Source organism: Chionomys nivalis, chromosome 7 (assembly GCF_950005125.1).
Source record: "Chionomys nivalis chromosome 7, mChiNiv1.1, whole genome shotgun sequence".
In the NCBI taxonomy this organism is placed as follows: Eukaryota; Metazoa; Chordata; class Mammalia; order Rodentia; family Cricetidae; genus Chionomys; species Chionomys nivalis.
In genome coordinates this window covers 54,688,401-54,709,181 of record NC_080092.1, presented here as the reverse complement: position 1 = coordinate 54,709,181, position 20,781 = coordinate 54,688,401, and the positions used below count along the sequence as shown (strand labels likewise).

The following is a 20,781-nucleotide window of genomic DNA, read 5'->3' as shown; positions in this document are numbered from 1 at the left end:
AATATTGCATACATAATAAATAAATAAATATTTTTAAAAAATTAGAGGTAGTTTATAAAATAGTTGAATTGGGGAAATAAGTTTGGCAGACTCAAATATTCACTCATTGTCTTGTCCAGGTGGTCTATAAATTTTAGCATAGTTTAAACTCATTCATAATCCCCATGGTTATTTCTCAAAATATCTGCTGTGACTTTGTGTTTATAAACGTGTATGCTATGATCTCAGATCAATATTTAATAGCATTAAAGTATCTCAATTTAGCAACCTTTTCAATCTTTCACATGTTATTTCTTCAGTCTACATTAAATAATTACACCAGTTAATTCCCTAGACTGTATCTCTATTTCATTGTCTATATTGCTTTTCTAACCTGTCTTGACTCCGAACAGGATTTTAAGTCTTCAGTTTATTCTTGTCATTACTGTAATTTCTTTCTGTATCTGATAATAATCAGTAGCCAGGGACTTCTTGATGTATTTTCTCAAAGTCAGGTAAAAATATGTGGTTACAGTTGGGCATTTTATATTGGTTCCTTTTATCTTCTTCATTTTGGGAATTTTTTTTGTTTGTTTTATTGGTTTTGGAGAGTTTTTTGTAATTGCTTGTTTTTTGAGAGAGAACTTAAAATTGGGTGAGTAGAGAGGGAAGAGAATCTGGAGGGGAAAATATGATCAAAATATATTTAACTTTTGAATTTTTAAAAAAAATAAAAATGAAACTAGTAATAAAATTTTAATTAAGGCCATGAAGCCCAAGAAATTGATGTCTTAAATGTAAGACAAGGAACTATGATACCATTATTAAAAGAAAACACCATAGCAAAGTTTCAGGAGATCTGGGTAAACATAGACAGAAAAACAAATGAAATAGCAAAAAGAGGCAAATGGGATTACATCAAACTCAAAAGATTCTGGACAGTGTCCTCATTGTTGTCTAAGTTCTCTGGGATTGTGGCTTGTAGGCTGATTTTCTTTGCTTTATGTTAAAAAAAAAAAACACCTATGAATGAGCACATATGATAATTCTCTTTCTGTGTCTGGGTTACCTCACTCAAAATAATGTTTTCTACCTCTATCCATTTATGAGGACACTGAGAGAGACATAGATCTAATCTACATGTGAAATAGAAAGTAGAAAAAGACGAGATCTCCTGAGTAAATTTTGAGCATGGGAACCTTGGGGGAGGACTGAACGGGGAAGGGAAGAAGCAGGGAGGGGAGCAGAGAAAAATGTAGAGCTCAATAAAAATCAATAAAAAGAGAAGAAAAGGTTCTAGACAGTTAATGGATTTTATTGAATTCTAGGAATTCCCTATGTAGTATGAATAGCAAATCTTATCATATAATATTTTCTGCTATTCTGAGAGTTGCCTCTTTGTTGACTATTCCAAGTTATGTCTAGAAGTTTATGAAATTCTAAAAAATAAAGTAAATGTTTTTAAAAGAAGAAAAAAGAAATAAATTAGAGAAAATAGAGGTGATCTTGAGGCCCTTTCAATTTTTTCATAACAATTACTGACAACGGACATTGGGAGTGGGTAGCCAACATCTTTAGTAGCATATTTATACTTGAGTCCACTAGGCTCTAACAGACAGCTACAAATCCATGGTTACATGAATTGTACTAATTAATCTCAATAGATCACAGAACAAAGTGAATAATCATTAATGTTAAAAAGAGATTTTTGAAGAGGAAGGATATGACAGGGAGCTTAAGGAAGTGGAGAATGGAAGTTGTGTACTTTGTGAAGTTATCAAAAAATATTTTAAAAGTAATTTATGGAAGCCACAGCTGCATACAATGCAATGATCAATGTATTGTGGGAAGCCCCGCCTCAGTGGCTACATTGGCAACATAGCTACTGCATCCTATGCTCAGAGAACATTGCAGAAGGAGTAGGAACATTGTAAGAGTAGAAATGCTGCATAACTGCCTTACTTAGAGATGTCTACTTAAACAAGGCCTGAACAATGGCAATATCAGTACGCTAATATGGAAGAGGGGAAAATTACCACAGGGTCCCACCCTTAGACTGAAAACTACAGGCAGCTATTGAGTGCTGAGAACTAGGTTCTCCCAGGGATGAGCCCTGATTCTTTTTCCAATACAAAGTGGTGAACTCTGAAACCATATACATACAAGCAATAAATATGAGCTCAGCAAGTTGTATTTTTATAGTTTTAGATAGATAGATAGACAGACAGACAGACAGACAGACAGACAGAAAGGAGACAGGTAGGTAGGTAGATAGGTAGGTTGACAGACGATAACTATGTAACAATATTAAAGAAAAAATGCTATCACTTTGACAGGGGGAATATGGGATAGAATAGAGGAATGAAAGGAAAGAGGAAGTGGTGTGATTATATCTTCATTACAAATACAAAAATAAAATGACTTTTAATAATAAAACAATAAAAAATAATAGATATTATCCATTTGTATATTTCATGGATATTCCCAAAGAATACTATTTCCTACCACAGAGATAGCTGCACATCCATGTTCATTGTTGCTCTATTCATAATAGCAAGAAAATGTAAAAATCATAGGTCAGTGCTTCTCAACCTTCCTAATGTTGTAACATTTTAATACAGCTCCTCATTTTATGGTAATCCCAAAATTCATAAATATCTGATTTGTATGCAACTCTGTCAAAGGGTCATGTGGAATTCTAAAGGGGTCATGACACATCTGTTGAGAAACACTGTGCAAGATGTCCGTCAACTAATGAGTAAAGAATTAAAATGTAGTACATTTACATAATGGAATATTAATCAGCTGTTAAGAAAAATTAAATAATGTAAACTCTCTTCCTCAGGATCCCTCCCCACTCCACAAAGAATAGGCTTTAGCCACTTGAACAAGTAAATAAAAAAGCATCTATTCAGGCTTTTTCTCCAAGTTCACCAACCCTTAAGTATAGTAATATATGATTGGTGGTGATAATGAGTCACCACTGAAGGACTTTGGGAAAACATGTCCTACAGAGGTCCTGGGTAATTACTGCCTTTAATGAGTTACTGGACTCCTCTGAGATACAGAGCCTCTTAGGCCCAGGGATAACTGGAAGAGGATATGAGAAAGGTTTAGGTGCAGACTTAGGGGATGACTATGGGACTTGTTACAACCTGTGTCTACAGTGAATAAAGGAGAGCAGCATCTTTTATCAGGGCTTGGGCATCATCCTGTGGACCCTAGGTAAGGATGATTTGCTTCCTTACAGTTCTTCTAGCTTGAAGATATTGGTTGTATGATGCGATGGAGCACAAGTTTCAGGAATGCTAAAATTATTTGCTATCTCTTTACTCTGAAGACTTTGCTGTTGTTGAAGTATTTTTGTCCTGGGGACACCATTCATAATCTCTTTAGTAACGGGGTACTTTACAATTACTCCTTATGCAAAATTCTCAAAGGTCAAATCATTGCAGCACAACTGTTTGTTTGGGTTTTGGAGAAAAGGACTCACTTTGTAGACTAAGTGTGCTTTAAACTCGAGGTGATCGTATGTCCTCAGCCTCTCAATTGCTGTGATTAGTTATAAGCCACTATACCCAGCCTGCTGGTTCTTACACCAATTTTAGTATTCTTTCTGTGGTTCTTAAATCTTCTTTAACATACCTTCACCTACAGAGCTTTAATAAACTATGAACAAGTTGAAATATCCAAGACCATAATTAAACTTATCTGACAGAGCCCAAAAATCTACATGTTTAATAGTAATAGATGCAATTGTTCCTAAGTACAGTCCACTGACAGTACTATAGACATCACCTGTGGGCTCATTTGCTCTGTAACATTCTAAACTTCAGAGGTATAATCAGTGTTTGTGATTAATTTCAGACAGGGAATTTTGAATTTATAAAAAATATGTGAGTAGATCAGGTGTACAGTATCCTGTGATATTGGAGACTAAAAATAACTTCCTCATGCCTCTGTCTGTGAGTGTCATTAAAATTTTTATTGGAAAATAAATGTGATGAATAGTTAATTTTATACGTTATTGTAAATATTAAAAGAAGTATGTTCTTGTTTCAGAATCTCTTGGGCTATTCCTTCCTTGTCTATACTATTAAGTAAAGAATTACTTGCATATTTTAATGTTAGAAACACTTCCATTAAAACTTTCATATGCTGTCCAGATCTAAAATTGTATGCTTCACAGCTGAAGAAGATACAGTCTTAGGTCATGAGCAGCAAAAACTCCAGGTGAGGTCTCTGGTTTCTAATTACAACACATGCTCCTACACAAGACACAGGTCCCAGTCACTCACAGAACAAGCAGAATTTTGGAATCAGTGTGATTTTTCCTAAATGTCTCTTCCCTTTGTAACACTCAAATATGCAAGCATTGAATGCCATGAACATCACCAACAGGATGATGATCCCAGCATCCTGATTTTGACTCCATTAGTCTCTGTTCAGTCTCTGTTTGTCTGTGTCTCTGTCTGTCTGTGTCTCTGTCTCTGTCTCTCTCAGCCTCCATCCTCACTTTCATTTTTGTTTGTGTTTGGCAATGTTTTCTTTCTTTAATTGTTTTATATTAGACATCAAATACAGTACTTTACACATATGCTGGGCTAGAATTGTGCCATTGAATTACATTCCTAGAAATCCCACATCTCTTAAGAATCCTCCTCTGCTTCCTTTGTCAGAATTGAGACAGATTGAGTATTATTAAAGAAGGTTGGCCAGAAAAACTATAACCGAAGAGTATTCTTAGTTGTTTATATCTGGTATGTGCAGGGACAGCTGACAGAACGGAGTCTCTGAAATATCAGAAGTTGAAGTTATAAGTCCAGAACAGTCTGGAGGGAAAATTCTTCAGGAGAGCACACTCTCTTCTGATATCCTTCAGTTTGTTGTAAGAGTCTCATTGCAGTATGAATGTCAATCTTTTTTCAAGTGTGCTGACTAAATATTAACAAGGTTGAAATGAAACTTCAGAAAAACCTTAAAACAGGTGTTTCTCAAAACCTAGTATCAGGAACAAAGCTGATGCATCTAATAAACCAGATATAATCAGATAGATTCTAGATGAAACACCCCAGAAATTTTGAAACAAGTACATCCTTCTTTTATATTTTCATTGATTTATAAAAAATAGTCATAATTTAGTATTTCTGCATCAACTTCTATGACACTCTCAGAGCAGAAGCATGAAAATATTTTCAGTCACCAATATTACAAATATAAATTATACACCCATCCTACCCTCCACATATTTTAGAAACACAAAATTTTCTGTCTGAAATTCATCACAGAATGTCAATTTTTATGCTAAATTGTTATAAAGAGGTTTGTATCCTGAAAATATTTTAGTATGTGTGCTGCCGAAGCAAGCACCTGAAAATATTTTTTTAAAATATTTATTTATTTATTATGTATACAATATTCTGTCTGTATGACTGAAGGCCAGAAGAGAACGCCAGACCTCTTTACAGATGGTTGTGAGCCACCATGTGGTTGCTGGGAATTGAACTCAGGACCTTTGAAAGAGCAGGCAATGCTCTTTTTTTTTTTTTTCTTTTTTTTTTTTGACTTTCTTTTTTTTTTTTATTCTTTTTTAATTAAAATTTCCAACTGCTCCCCGTTTCCCATTTCCCTCCCCTCCTCCCACACATTGCCCCCTCCCCCCACTCCCCTCCCCCATCCCCACTCCTCTTCTCCTCCCCCCAGTCCATTCCCCCTCCCTCTCGATACTGAAGAGCAGTCCAAATTCCCTGCCCTACAGGAAGACCAAGGTCCTCCCACTTCCATCCAGGCCCAGGAAGGTGAGCATCAAAACAGGCTAAGCTCCCACAAAGCCAGTTCATGTATTAGGATCGAAACCTAGTGCCATTGTCCTTGGCTTCTCATCAGCCTTCATTGTCCGCCATGTTCAGAGAGTCCAGTTTCCACTGAGCCATCTCTCCAGCCCCCCTGAAAATATTTTTAAATATTTTAATTAAAATGAAAACTTTATGCCTTTAACATTAAATGAAATAGTCTCAGGCTGAAGCACAGCCAAGATACATTCAGATATATTCAGGAAGCATTGGTTTCAACCAAGCCTTATGCCAGCTATTGGCCCTGCTACATGATGAAGACAGACACAGTGTTTCCTGCGTAGAGTTCGCAATTCTGGAGTGAAATCAGCTATAAACCAGTGACTGGAGGTATCAGATGCAGTAGGGAAAGTATGGGCTGCTTAGGAACATGGCACCAGGCCTCTCCCAGTCTCAGTGGGTGTCCAAGGTTTGATTAAGTAACTATCTCCTAATAGGCATGAAGGATATGCCAGGTAAAGAATCACAGATAACAAAGAGTGACAGTAATGATGAATAGCATATTTTGAAAACTGGAGACAACATACTACAACTTCCAACAAAGCCTTTACTGAAGAACAGGATAAAACTTTAAGACTTTGTGTATGTTAAAGATTATGCCTTTTTCTTATATGATAATCCCCATGAAGCAATCATCAGAAGAAAACATCAGATTACCATCTCAGGGTGCAACTTTATGGATGAAACCTATTGAAGAGGGGTTGATACCACAGTTACTGATACAAAGGAAACATCTGTTTTGATATTCCAGGAGACAGAAGATGTCACATTCTTCTATGAATATGCTCTTTTGGTAAGCTATGGAGGAGCAACAGGTGAACATGGAAGAAGATCTATCAGATGTTCTAGATAAAATAAGGTAAAATAAATGAATTTGGAAAAAAATCTTGCTTGTGATGCAATTTAGAATTCCTCATACTGAGCTATAAAAGCATAAGAGCAGGGGGTGCAGAGAGAGATGAGTGACATTAAAATGTATTTGTGTAGACAGTCCAGCCTTCTGCATGTCAGAGAGACTGGGAATGAGACACAGAGTTGATGAGAAAAACACACAGACTTCTTTTCTGAAGAATAAAAGTTGCATCTTCATTTTAGTATTCTTTCTGTTGCTTGTTCTACTCTATTTTTTCTGTTCTTCTACCCTGATGACTCCCTTCTTCCTCTTTCTTGTTGACTTCCTTCTAACTTCTTTATTTTTTCCCCTACAGTTTATATACCCCAGAAAAACCTTTTGAGCAATATAAAAACTACAATGTGGTTACATTCTATTTATAAGTAAACTGTTACAATGAGCACAAGTCAAAACATCATGTTCCTTATTTCTCTTACATGATTATACATTTATGTATTATAGGTGAAAACCAAATTATCCCCAAGAAACAACGTACATTCATGAAATTGTAAGCAAGCAAGGTTTTCTTCTCAGCCAGTTGTTTTACTTGCAGGCTGAATTTTGCAGTTACAAAGAAGGGAGATATCATTTTATTATTTATCTCAAAATGTAATCTTATTTTAAAAATATAAAAGTATCACAAATCTACATTTCCAATTTAAATCCCCTTGTTCTCCTTATGTTGTCTTATTGCTATTGTTAGAACTTCCAGCACTATATTGAAGAGGTATGGAGAGAGTGGACAGCCTTGTCTTGTTCCTGATTTTAGTGGAATGGCTTTGAGTTTCTCTCCATTTAATTTGATGTTAGCTGTCGGCTTGCTGTATATTGCTTTTATTGTATTTAGGTATGAACCTTGTATCCTAATCTCTCCAAGGCCTTTATCATAAAGGGATGTTGAATTTTGTCAAATGCTTTTTCAGCATCTAATGAAATGATCATATGTTTTTTTCTTTCAGTTTATTTATATGATGGATTACATTGATAGATTTTTGTATAATGAACCAGTCCTGCATCTCTGGAATGAAGCCTACTTGATCATAATGGATAATTTTTTGGATGTGTTCTTGGATTCGGTTTGCCAGTATTTTATTGTGAATTTTTGCTTCAATGCTCATGAGTGAGATTGGCCTGTAATTTTCTTTCTTGGTTGAGTCTTTGTGTGGTTTTGGTATCAGGATAACTGTAGCTTCATAAAAGGAGTTTGGCAATGACTCTTCTGTTTCTATTTTGTGAAATACATTAAGGAGTATAGGTATTAGCTCTTCTTGGAAGTTCTGGTAGAGTTCTGCATTGAAACCATCTGGTCCTGGGCTTTTTTTTTTTTTTTTGGTTGGGAGGTTTTTGATGACAGCTTCTAATTCCTCGCGACTTACAGGTCTATTTAAATTATTCACCTGGTCTTGATTTAATTTTGGTATATGGTACTTATCTAAATAAAATGTCCATTTCTTTAAAAAATCAGTCATCTCTATTTTAAATCCTCAAGGTGCATACCCACTCATCAACAGATTTTTTTAATAAATCTTATTAGGAGGCTGGAGGTAGAAATTGGTACAAGGAATTAATCATCACCTTTATTCACCAACAAATCACAGCAAGAAAGGTGAGCCAGCCACCAATATCCACGGTACCACTGTCTTGCTCCCTGAACTCAACAAGCCTCTCTCTCAACTACTAAAAGTGCCTTCCTAAAGTTTAAATTGTTTTTCAAGATTTTCTACATCAAAACCATTAACAAAAAAACATCTTAACCTAATTTAATTAACAATCTAAGTGTCTAAATTCTTTATAAGGGTGGTGGTTGAATCATTAACCTGTTCAAGGAGAAATGCTTAGAAAAAGGCAGCCACTATTATTGAAAGCACAGGTAACACTGCCTAGTGAGGAGTTTGAAACCCCTGAGAGGTTTCATGCAACTTAAAGGCTATGAGGGACATAGTGAACATGAGGGCAATAAGCGGAGCTATGTTCAAAACAGCATGAGGTCCTCAGAACATTTAGTCCTTGCGGCTCTGCCTCTCCAAAGCTCATTGAATTTGATTTTTGCTGACTGCCAAGTCATGTTCCATGATTTCCAAAATTGTTTGTTGTTCCCCTTGCATGGCCCCCAACATATTTGGAATCTGTTGAACTTCAGATTCCTATAGCACACCCCAGAGAAGATAATTAGCAATGCAGTACAGAATCTCTAGGCAAAAAGAGAACATTTTCATTGGTAATCCAAAGTTTGTCATGGGGTTGTACATAGAATTTTGAGAGGATTTGGCTCAAAAAAAATCTTTCAGGGCCATGGTCATGTGACATATTAATAGAACAGGAACCAGTTACTATTGTTTAATATTCATAAATAATGTTAACAAAAGGAGCAGATAAGATAAAAAAAAAAAAAAAAACGGCCGGGCAGTGGTGGCGCACACCTTTAATCCCAGCACTCGGGAGGCAGAGACAGGCGGATCTCTGTGAGTTCGAGACCAGCCTGGTCTACAAGAGCTAGTTCCAGGACAGGCTCCAAAACCACAGAGAAACCCTGTCTCAAAAAACCAAAAAAAAAAAAAAAAAAAGATAAAAAAAAAAACGAACTGTGTGTCTCAGAATAAAATTCATAAATTATTTAGTAATTAATGAACACATTAACATGGTAGAAAGAACTAAATATTCAATCATCAGTACTATATTTATACAGATAACAAACATAGGACTGTGCATGTAACTATTGTAATGTTTGGGAAATTGATATTATTGAACACATAAAAGATAGTTAACAGGAAGACATGATAATGTTTATTTAGAAATCTAACATGTTTTCTTTTAAAGGTACCTGAGACAACATGACAAAAGGGAACCAAACTGTCATCTCCCAGTTCCTCCTCCTGGGCCTGCCCATCTCCCCAGAATACCAGCACCTGTTCTATGCTCTGTTCCTGGCCATGTACCTCACCACCGTCCTGGGAAACCTCATCATCATCATCCTCATTCTACTGGACTCCCATCTCCACACACCCATGTACTTATTTCTCAGCAACTTGTCCTTCTCTGACCTCTGCTTTTCCTCTGTCACAATGCCCAAATTGCTGCAGAACATGCAGAGCCATGACCCTTCCATCCCCTATGCAGGTTGTCTGACCCAGATATACTTCTTTCTATATTTTGGAGACCTCGGGAACTTCCTTCTTGTGGCCATGGCCTATGACCGCTATGTGGCCATCTGCTTCCCCCTTCATTACACCAGCATCATGAGCCCCAAGCTCTGTGTGAGCCTGGTGGTGCTGTCCTGGGTGCTGACCACATTCCATGCCATGCTGCACACTCTGCTCATGGCTAGATTGTCTTTCTGTGAGGACAATGTGATCCCCCACTATTTCTGTGATATGTCTGCTCTGTTAAAGCTGGCCTGTTCTGACACACATGTTAATGAGGTGGTAATATTTATTGTGGTCAGCATCTTTCTTGTCCTGCCATTTACACTCATTATCATGTCCTATGTACGAATTGTGTCTTCCATCCTCAAGGTTCCTTCTTCTCAAGGTGTCTATAAAGCCTTTTCCACATGTGGATCCCACCTGTCTGTGGTGTCACTGTTCTATGGGACAGTCATTGGTCTCTACTTATGTCCTTCAGCTAATAACTCTACTGTGAAGGACACTGTCATGTCTTTAATGTACACAGTGGTGACCCCCATGCTGAACCCCTTCATTTACAGCCTGAGGAATAGAGACATAAAGGGAGCTCTGGAAAGAATCTTTTGCAAAAACAAAAATCAACTAAGCCTATGATGGTAAAACTTAGAAATTCCACACAATTTCATCCCATAAGCATATTTATATGAACACTGGAATATTTTGTAGAATTTTCCTACCATGGAAACCTACCATATTCATAGCTCATACTAATTGTCCACTACATTAAGAAGTTTAGCTAAATAGGTTAACATGGGGAGTAGGTCTTAGGGACTAGAATCACCTTTCTAATTGTCTTGCCCATATGGTCCTAGAAAAGTACTATGTTGGATTTCTTTCCTTCTGATAATGAAGTTATTCCAGAATTGTACTATTTTTCCAGCTTTCTGTTCTGATATTACTATCCTTTTTAAATAGTACTTGTAATTCAACTCAATATTAGCAATATTCAAAAATATCAACTTTCTATGTTGACTTTGTTCTTTGTTCTTTCTTCTTCACTTAGAAATTTTGGCATTACTTTATTTCTTAATTCCCTGTACCCTTATTTATTTTAATGTTGTGGTGGTTTGAAAAGGAATGCCCCCATAGAACCATTACTGCACACCATTATTACAGGAAGTAGTAATTAATATTCAAGGTATCAAACCACCAGAATTTCTAGTGGAGGAAACTCGTTTACTGCAAAGCCTGTGAGAAATACAGACTCCAGAATATCTTTTGTTTCTGTCTGTAATTTTACATGTGCCAATTTTTATTCTTTCTCTGGTGGCTATGGAGAATTCCCCACAGCCTGTATTCTAATATATGTGTATCTTATGAATACTATTCTGATCTATTGGACATTTTTATCTGTGGATTGTAAAAAAGGTGGCTTCTTCATAGAAGTATTGTCTAATTAATATTAATAATGTTAACCTATACAGAGTTTTGATGAATAAAACTGTTGATGTACAAAAGAGTTCACAATAGCCCAGAATGGAGTATGGCAAAGATTTGTTTATTTGAAGATAAACTCTGAAAAAGAGTAGCAATCCACAGTCTTCTGCATGCGCTGGAAACTAGAAACAAATACAGCATACAAGAGGCCCACACACACTTTTTGATTGCATATACTACGTGAGACCACACCCAAAGTGGGCCAGTATCTTACAGGCTATTGTCTAAAGAAGTTCCCACAGCACGTTCCCCTTTTGTCTAACTAAAAGAGTTCTAAGCCCAATACAAAACTGTATACAATAAGAACAAATATCAAGCATTGTCCAGGAAAATAAAGAGGCAAAAACATACATAAAAATTAAAATTAAAACCAGCATGAACAACATCAAACAAGAAAAATACACTAAATGTTTCCTTTTTCCTTTTTATTTTATTTATTTTATTCAGCTATACATTTTTTCTGCTTCCCTCCTTTACTCTCCCTTCCCCTTCAATGCTCTCCCATGGTCCCCATGCTCCCAATTTACTCAGGAGATCTTGTCTTTTTCTACTTCCCATGTAGATTAAAATTATGTATGTCTCTCTTAGGGTCATAATTGTTGTCCAGGTTCTCTGGGATTGTGATTTGTAGACTGGCTTTCTTTGCTTTATGTTTAAAAATACTTATGACTGAGTACATATGATAATTGTCATTCTGGGTCTGGGTTACCTCCCTAAATATGATATTTTCTAGCTCCATCCATTTGCCTGAAAATTTCAAGATGTCATTATTTTTTCTGCTGTATTCCATTATATAAATGTACCACATTTTCCTTATCCATTCTTTGGTTGAGGGGCATTTAGGTTGTTTCCATGTTCTGGCTATGACAAACAATGCTGTTTTGAACATAGTTGAGCATATGTCCTTGTGGCACGATTGAGCATCCTTTGGATATATACCCCAAAAGTGGTATTACTGGGTCTTGAAGAAGGTAGTTTCCTAATTTTCTGAGAAATAACCACACTGACATCCAAAGGGGTTCTACCAGCTTGCATTACCACCAGCAATGCAAGAGTGTTCCCTTTACCCCACAACCTCTCCAGCATAAGTTGTCATCAGTGTTTTTGATCTTGGCCATTCTTACAGGTGTAAGGTGATGGAATCTCAAAATTGTTTTGATTTGCATTTCTCTGGTGACTAAGGATGTTGAACATTTCCTTAAGTGTCTTTGAGTCATTTTAGATTCCTCTGTTGAGAGTTCTCTGTTTAGTTCTGTACTCCATTTTTTATTGGATTATTTGTTCTTTTGATGACCAATTTCTTGAGTTCTTTGTGTATTTTGGAGATCAGACCTCTGTCTGATATGGGGTTGACCTTTTCCCATTCTGTAGGCTGTCATTTTGTCTTGTTGGCCATGTCCTTTGCTTTACACAAGCTTTTTTAGTTTCAGGAGGTTCCATTTATTAATTATTATTGGTAATATTATTAACTATTTATTAATAATATTTAATTATTTATTGATAATATTAATTAAATATAATAATATATTTAAAAATAATATTATTAATTGTTATTTAATTATTGTGCTGATAGAGCTATATTTAGAAAGTGGTCTCCTGTGCCAATGTATTCAAGTGTACTTCCAAATCTCTTAAAGAAAGCCAAGAAGGCCAAGAAGGTCAAGAAAAAACAATCAAACAGGTGAATGGAACAATTAAAGACTTGAAAACTGAAATAGTAGCAGAAAGGACATTTTCAAACTCTTAAAACTCTTAAAAGCTTCTAAATTATTAATTTTAGTTCCTAATTATTCCTCAAAATACAGACTCCAGAAACATAGGTGTTCAGCTTATCCCTGAACAAGTTATGAATAAGCATCTACCTGTAAATCTTTCTTCTTCTCCCTCTCCCTAAGTATCACATAATCAATAACTAATCATTCACCACTACAGGACTCTGAAAGAATTGGTCCTAGAAAGGTACTGAATAATTACTCTAATAAGTTGTTCAGAATCTGGAGTCCTCTGGGATACAGAGTCTCTTAAGCCCAGAGGTAACTGGAAGAAGAGATAGGAAAAAGGGTGATATAGATGTAGGCATTGAGTAGAGACTATTATTTCCTGTGGACATAGTGAATAAAGAGAAGCATTCTAATTTAACAGGAACTGTGCATCACCCTCAAATATTCTGGATGCGTTGGCAGGTGGGTGAATGGGCTGATGTTTTTCTGTTCTTCCATCACAAGAGTTTCAGTATGCTACAGTGTGTGATGTTCTGTTAGATCTTTAGGAAATAATTTCCTTCTTTGTCTTCCTTCATCTATGGGGGACTTTGCCACACCATAGATATATTTGAGTTAATGGCTACCATTTGTAATATTTATTCATCATGAGGTTCCTCTTATTAATAGTTGTGTTATTATGTTATTTATTAATTATTAATAATTATTCTTCTAAGATAATACCCTAACAACATAATAGCCCTGTGATGATAAAGACATTTTTTAACTTTACTGTGGGGCATTAATAAACCTTAAGTTGCTCTCCCATCAAAGATAATTTAAATTTATCTGATGGGACTCACTAATGTGTGTTTTGGGTGATAATGTAAGTGCTGCCTCCTCCAGCACCCAGGTATCATCACCTGTTGTTTTATTTATAATGTAGAATCTGAGCTACAGAATCACAATCCACATTTTCACAGAATTCTAAGTTATTTGTATTTACTGTGAACCACACTGTCTCCTAGGGGATTTCTATGTGCTGTCCTGATTGAGAATTACCAATTTAATGGCCGAAGAAGATACGAGGCTCTCCGGATCACCGGGGACAGCACCTGCAGGTGAGGTCTCTGGTCTGTGACCTCCATATATTTTCCTATACTATATTTCCCCCTCATTTACAAGGGAAGTAGAATTTTGAGAAACTACTTTTATTTTACCTTGAGTCTTCTGATTTAAATACTAATGACATTGAAAACCATATTCATGACACCATCAGAATTAGTATTTCACCAAAATCAGTACCAGGGACTAGTCTATCCATATGTGTTATTCATGACATGAAGTCTTATACAGTGAAGCATGATTTTTCTCTACATGCTTCTTCTCTCTGTAATGTAACCATGCAATGTTCACACATACACTCAGTGATCTCAGCTTCATTAAATAACGTCTGCAGGGTGAAGACCTCAGAAGTGAGTTCAGTGATAGCACTTAGAAAACAGCTTCCAGCATTCCACAATGTTCTTTCTCTGCTTTGACAACTCCATAACATAGTGGAGTTCTTGGTATTGTCAAGAAGAAAATGTGTGTGTGTGTGTGTGTATGTGTGTGTGTGTGTGTCTTGGTCTGGATAAGTTGTTTTAAGTCCACACAATACTAAGAACTGATAAATGTCTGTCCTGAGGCCGGTCGACAGACAAATCCCTAGCTGAGTAGAGGTTGCACACCTGAGTACAAGGCAACCTGGAGCAGGATTCCTACTCAGGAGAATACACTCATTCTCTTACCTTCAGCTGACTGTGGGACGCTCATCACATTGAAGAAGGTAATTTTCTGTACTTCTAGTCTGCTGTTCTAAATGCTAATGACTTTGAAAACTATATTCTTAGCAAAAATAGAACTTTTATTTGGCCAAAATCAGTGCCAGAGCTTACTCCAGCTCACAAATAACTTAGTCATGACAGGAATTCTTGTAGAAGGAATCATAAGAATTTCATTTTTATGTTTCATTCTGGGGGAATATGTGGAAGTTGGGATGGAGGATGTGAGGGAGTGGGACAGGGATAGGAGAGAAAAGAACTGTTATTGGAATGTAAACTGATATTTAAAATATAATTTAAAAAATTATTAAAAAGAAGTTCATTTTGAGTAATCAGCATTACTGAACAGAGAAGTATATCAGATCTATCCTTGTAATTTTTATAAGTACAAAATAACATTACTAACATTGACAAGTGACAAAAATAGTGCTAAATGATCAAATCTGGTGATTATGAATATGAAAAGTATATTTTGAGACAGGGTCTCACTGTGTTACCCTGGCTAGCCTGGGACTCTATTGAGACTGGGCTAGCCACAGACTCACAAAGGTCTGCCTGCTTCTGCCTCCAGAATACTGGAACTTAAGGAATATACTACCCGCAAGATTTAGTATCGGTGTTGGCTCTTATTTAATGGGGGTCTGTTGCCTTTAACATTTAAGTAACCTGTCTCAGACTGAAACACAACCAACATTTATGAACACAGGTAACACAAGTACTATGCCAAGGTCTGGCCCTGCTGCAAGATAAAGGAGGACATAGACTCTCCTGCAGGTAGTCTTGTGGGAAGCCTACACGAATCAGTGATCAGACATAGGATGCTGGGAGAGCATGGTAACAGGTCTCAATTTGGTATGGAAATTTTTGATTAGAAAATGTCATATAATATCTATGAAAGATAGATGGGGATAACATAGGTGAAGGGGCTAAATATAGGCGAATGATACAGCAAGTGTAAAATTCAGGAAGCAAGAAAATGTAATTTTTAAGACTAGCATTGGAGATGAGCGGCACACACAGGTGTGCCATAGTGCAGGCAACAAAGCATCATTCGTGAACATGGTAAGAGCTTTAGATATGGTTGGGAGTTAGCTTGAATAAGAGAAATTAGAACTGTTAAGTCCTTTAAGGAAGTTGCTGAGGTTCACCACATTAAATTACTCAAAGTCTAATGACTTAAACATTGATAATCTTGTAAACACATTCTTGGCAACATCTAGTTGCCTGGTCTAGGAGTGTGGTGTTGAGGTGATGAATGGATGAAGTAAAAGGATGAAGAGGAGCTACAGGATTTACTAGCTTTTACTAGATTTACTAGTACTAAGAAGAAAAATAAAACCTGACACATTTCTTAGTCAATCTTGGCATTTCAGACATTGGATTTATCAGTTCCCCGGTGTCACCCTTACAGAACTGAGTTCCCAGGGTACCCTTTATAGAACCAAGAGCAAAACACAGGCAAGTTGAGAAAGAGCAAAGTGGTATTATGAATTTCATTTGGATCTACTGTACCACATTTGCCTGTGACATAGCCAAGGAACTATAACTACTAAGAAACAGGGTAGAGTTCTGAAGGTGACACAGAATCGGCTGACTTTCAGATGTCAGTTTGAGCCACTGGCATAGACAAATGCATGCATGCATATGTACATAAATACATATGTGGAATTCTTAAAAAAATAAAGTTTCAGAATCCTGACACACACCCATGTGTAAGAGATATTAGGAGAAGGAGCCATTTACAGCTGCCTAGGATGGATATTCAACAGGTAAGCGGGAAAACTAGTATGTTTTATGTCATAGGAATACGTTTATGCATAGGAAATGATAGAATACTGAAACACACAATGAGGTTTTTTTAAAGATCATGAGTAATTAAATATAAGTTTATAATTATGGTTTGAGATCAATTGTTTTAAAATAAATAATAAACAAAGAGCCTAGAACTCTATTTTTATTGGGTTTCTAAGGATATATGTTATTTCCCTTAAAGGTCCAGGAGAAAGAACATGACAGAAGAGAACAAACTGTCTTCTCCAGTTTCTCCTCCTGGGCCTGTCCATCCCCCAGAGCACCAGCACCTGTTCTATGTCCTGTTCCTGGCCATGTACCTCACTACTGTCCTGGGGAACCTCATCATCATCATCCTCATTCACCTGGACTCCCATCTCCACACACCCATGTACTTGTTTCTCAGCAACTTGTCCTTCTCTGACCTCTGTTTTTCCTCAGTCACAATGCCCAAATTGCTGCAGAACATGCAGAGCCAGGACCCATCCATCCCCTATGCAGGCTGTCTGACACAAATGTACTTTTTAACAGTTTTTGGAAACATGGAGAGTTTCCTCCTAGTGGTCATGGCCTATGACCGCTATGTGGCTGTCTGCTTCCCCCTTCATTACACCAGCGTCATGAGCCCCAAGCTCTGCATGAGCCTGGTGGTGCTGTCCTGGGTGCTGACCATATTCCATGCCATGCTGCACACCCTGCTCATGGCCAGATTGTCATTTTGTGAGAATAATGTGATCCCCCATTTTTTCTGTGACATATCTCCTTTGCTGAAGCTGTCCTGCTCTGACAAACATGTTAATGAGTTGGTGATATTTATCATGGGAGGGCTTGTTATTGTCATTCCATTCCTACTCATTGCTATGTCTTATGCACGAATTGTCTCCTCCATTTTTAAGGTACCTTCTGTTCGAGGTGTTCACAAGGTCTTTTCCACATGTGGTTCCCACCTGTCTGTGGTCTCATTGTTCTATGGGACAATTATTGGTCTCTACTTGTGTCCATCAGCTAATAATTCTACTGTGAAGGAAATTACCATGGCCATGATGTACACAGTGGTGACTCCCATGCTGAATCCCTTTATCTACAGCTTGAGGAACAGAGACATGAAGGGGACCCTGATAAGAGTCCTTTGTAAGAAGAAAATTCCCTTCTGTCTTTGATAGCTGCACTTGATAACTTTGGAAAATTACGCCCAATAAATAAACTGTAATAATTTGGGGGTGCTATTCCAGATTTTCCCTTCCATATGAGATTTTATTAAAAGCATAGACCAGCAATTGCCCATTATGTAAAAGAAGGAATGTCTAAGTGTGAAGTTGATGACAGAAACTATTTTTGTGAACCTGACTGCTCTTCTATTTTGATTTTCTTTGGTGATCCTGAAAAGGCATGTATTAGAGCTATTTCAGTGCCCTCCATTCCTTACATCAAAGTCACTCCAGAACTTTATCAGTTTGCCTGAGCTCTGCTTTAACTATGGTCTCACTTTTAAATTGCCATCCAAAATCCTAGGTCAATGATAACATCCCAGTATCTCAGCCTCCATCTCCTAACATCTCCTATGTTTTTCTCTCTGAACAAACCTTGGCTCTTATTCATTTCTTATTTCTTTTAGCCTCTACTATTATGTTGTGCACATGGATGTTTTGTCTGTGTGCTGTGTATGCAGTGCCAGTGGAGGACAGAAGATGGCATCCAATCCCCTGAGACTGGAGTTAAAGATGGTTGTCCACTGCCCCTTCTCAGTAGTAGGATTTTGTCTGATTTGAACTTGTGTGGGTATTGTGCGTCTTGTCACAGTCTCTGTGAATTCATTTGTGTATCAACACTGCTTTGCCTGGAAGATGTTTTTTCTTTGGAGTTATTCACATCCTCTACTTCTCACCATCCTTCCTCTTCCAAGTAGATTTGTAAGCCTTCCTGACATTTTTAATAACAATATCATGTGTACAGTTCTGCTTTTGCCTAGAATTAACAGTGTCCTAGGTTTGATTTCCCTAGGACCATGGAAATATGCTAGAGGCTGATACAAGTCCTATTTTTTTACACATACTACTCATCTGTTTTATATTTTCTCCTATTGAGGTGCTTGATCCTTTTGGGATGGAGTTTATGCAGATTGAGAGATAATGGTATAGTTTTATTCTTCTACATGTAACTATCCAGTTTGACCAGGGCCTTTGTTGAAGATACTGTCTCTCTCTCCTCCAAAGTATATTATTGACCTCTTCATTAAAAAAGCAGGTGTCTGTAGGAGTATATCCTCAGTTCTATTCCATTAATCAATGTATGTGTTCTTATGCAAGTACCATACTGTTTTTACTACTATAGCTTTGTAGCATAACTTGAAATCTGAGATGGTGATACTTTCAGCCTTCCTTTGTTGTTTGGGATCATCTTAACTTTTATGTTTCTATATGTAATTTAATACTTTTTCAATTTCTGTGGAGAATTAAAAATTTATGGGTGTTGTATTGAGTCTATATATTGCTTTTTGGTGCTGGAGAATTGTCTGTATTCTGTCAATCATGTTTTAAATGAACTCTGATTGGCCAGGCAGAAAGTATAAGTGGGAAAACCAGACAAGAAGTAGAAATGATGCAATGAGAACAGGAGAATTCTGGGAAGGAGGAAGTTGATTCCTCCCACTCCTTCCCAGACCACTGAAGCAGCAGGATGTGATCCGCCCCACTGAAAAAGGTACTGAGCCACCTGGCTAAAATAGATAAAAATAATGGGTTAATATAAGCTACAAGAGCTTTTGATAAGATAGCCATGTTCGTAATACTAATCCCATCATTTCCTGAGCATTGGAGGTCTTTTCTATCTTTTGGTATTGTCAATTTTTTCAGGGTCTTAACATTTTCTTTATACTAGTCTTTCTCTGAAGATCCTATTCCATTGACCTATGTCTCATGACTCATGTTCTCATGACTCACATTCTTTTTCTAAACGTATTAGCATATCAATATTGTCTACTAACCTGTCCTTACTCTAAAAGATTCTTTTTTAAATAGCCACAAAATAACTTCACAGTGTTGGGCAGAGTGTGAGATTTCAGTACAAGCATACAGTGTATAATAATCAAGTCAACATAACTTATGCATCCTTTATCTCAGGTGTTTATCCTATTTGTGTAGGTAATCAAATGTGTCTCTTCTGGACATTTTAATATAAGCAATGAATTGCTGCCAATGATAGTTCTCCAACTGTGCTGTACATCATGTAAAAGGCTTGCTCTTACCCAGCTGTATATCTGTATCTACTTTTCATCTCCTCCCATTCTCTCTTCCCACATCCATCCTGCCATCTAGAAACCACTATGCTAATCTACTTCTATGAGGCCCCATTTTATCTCCTTAATTATAACTCATATTGGGAGATTTTGCTACTCTCCTTAAAGTCAACTTTGCTTTTAAGATAAAGCATCCGCTTGGTATTTATGGATTTTTCTCTTTTGCTAGCACAAAATTTTTATATTAGTATTTTTTTACTTTTAACTTTTACTTTTTATTACTTTTTTATAAAACATATTTTGATCATATTCTTTCTCCTCCCAGGTAGTACCCATCTCAGTATCTACTCAGCTTTATGTTTTTTGTTCTCGCTCTCTCTAAAAAAAGAAAAGAAAGAAAATAAAAACACATAAAACACAAAATGAAATAAAAGTCCAATAAGACAAAATGTGTCAAAATGAAATAAAACGATTTCCAGGCAGAAGTTGGGAACATGGGGGAGGGAAGAGAGAGGGGGAGAGAGAAGGGAGAAGGGGAGGATTGGAGAGAACTTAGAGGAGTGGGATGGTTGAGATGGAGGAAGAGCAGATATGGGAGCAGGGAAGAAGATATCTTAATTAAGGGAGGCATTGTGGGGTTGGCAAGAGGCTTAGAGGGTGTGCATCCAAACAGACTAGGATCCCAAAAAGCCAGTACATGCAGTAGAGACAAATCCCAGTGCCATTATCATTGGCTTCTCAGTCAGCCCCCCATTGTCAGCCACATACAGAGAGTCCAGTTTGATCACGTGCTTGTTCAGTCCCAGTCCAGCCGGCTTTGGTGAGCTCCCAGTAGATCAATCACACTGTCTCCATGGGTGGATGCATCCCTCACGGTCCTGACTTCCTTA

At 37.0% G+C, this 20,781-nt stretch overlaps 2 protein-coding genes across 2 annotated transcripts; both read left to right on the top strand.

The window, feature by feature from the left end:
- Positions 1–9,554: 9,554 nt before the first annotated feature.
- On the top strand, positions 9,555–10,499 carry LOC130877182 (olfactory receptor 1). Its single transcript, XM_057774195.1, has one exon. It carries the CDS (start codon positions 9,555–9,557, stop codon positions 10,497–10,499), a length of 945 nt encoding a protein of 314 aa, XP_057630178.1.
- A 6,375-nt stretch (positions 10,500–16,874) lies between these two features.
- On the top strand, positions 16,875–17,816 carry LOC130876951 (olfactory receptor 1468-like). The gene has a single exon (XM_057773805.1). The coding sequence runs from the start codon at positions 16,875–16,877 to the stop codon at positions 17,814–17,816; it is 942 nt and encodes a 313-aa protein (XP_057629788.1).
- The last annotated feature ends 2,965 nt before the right edge of the window (positions 17,817–20,781 follow it).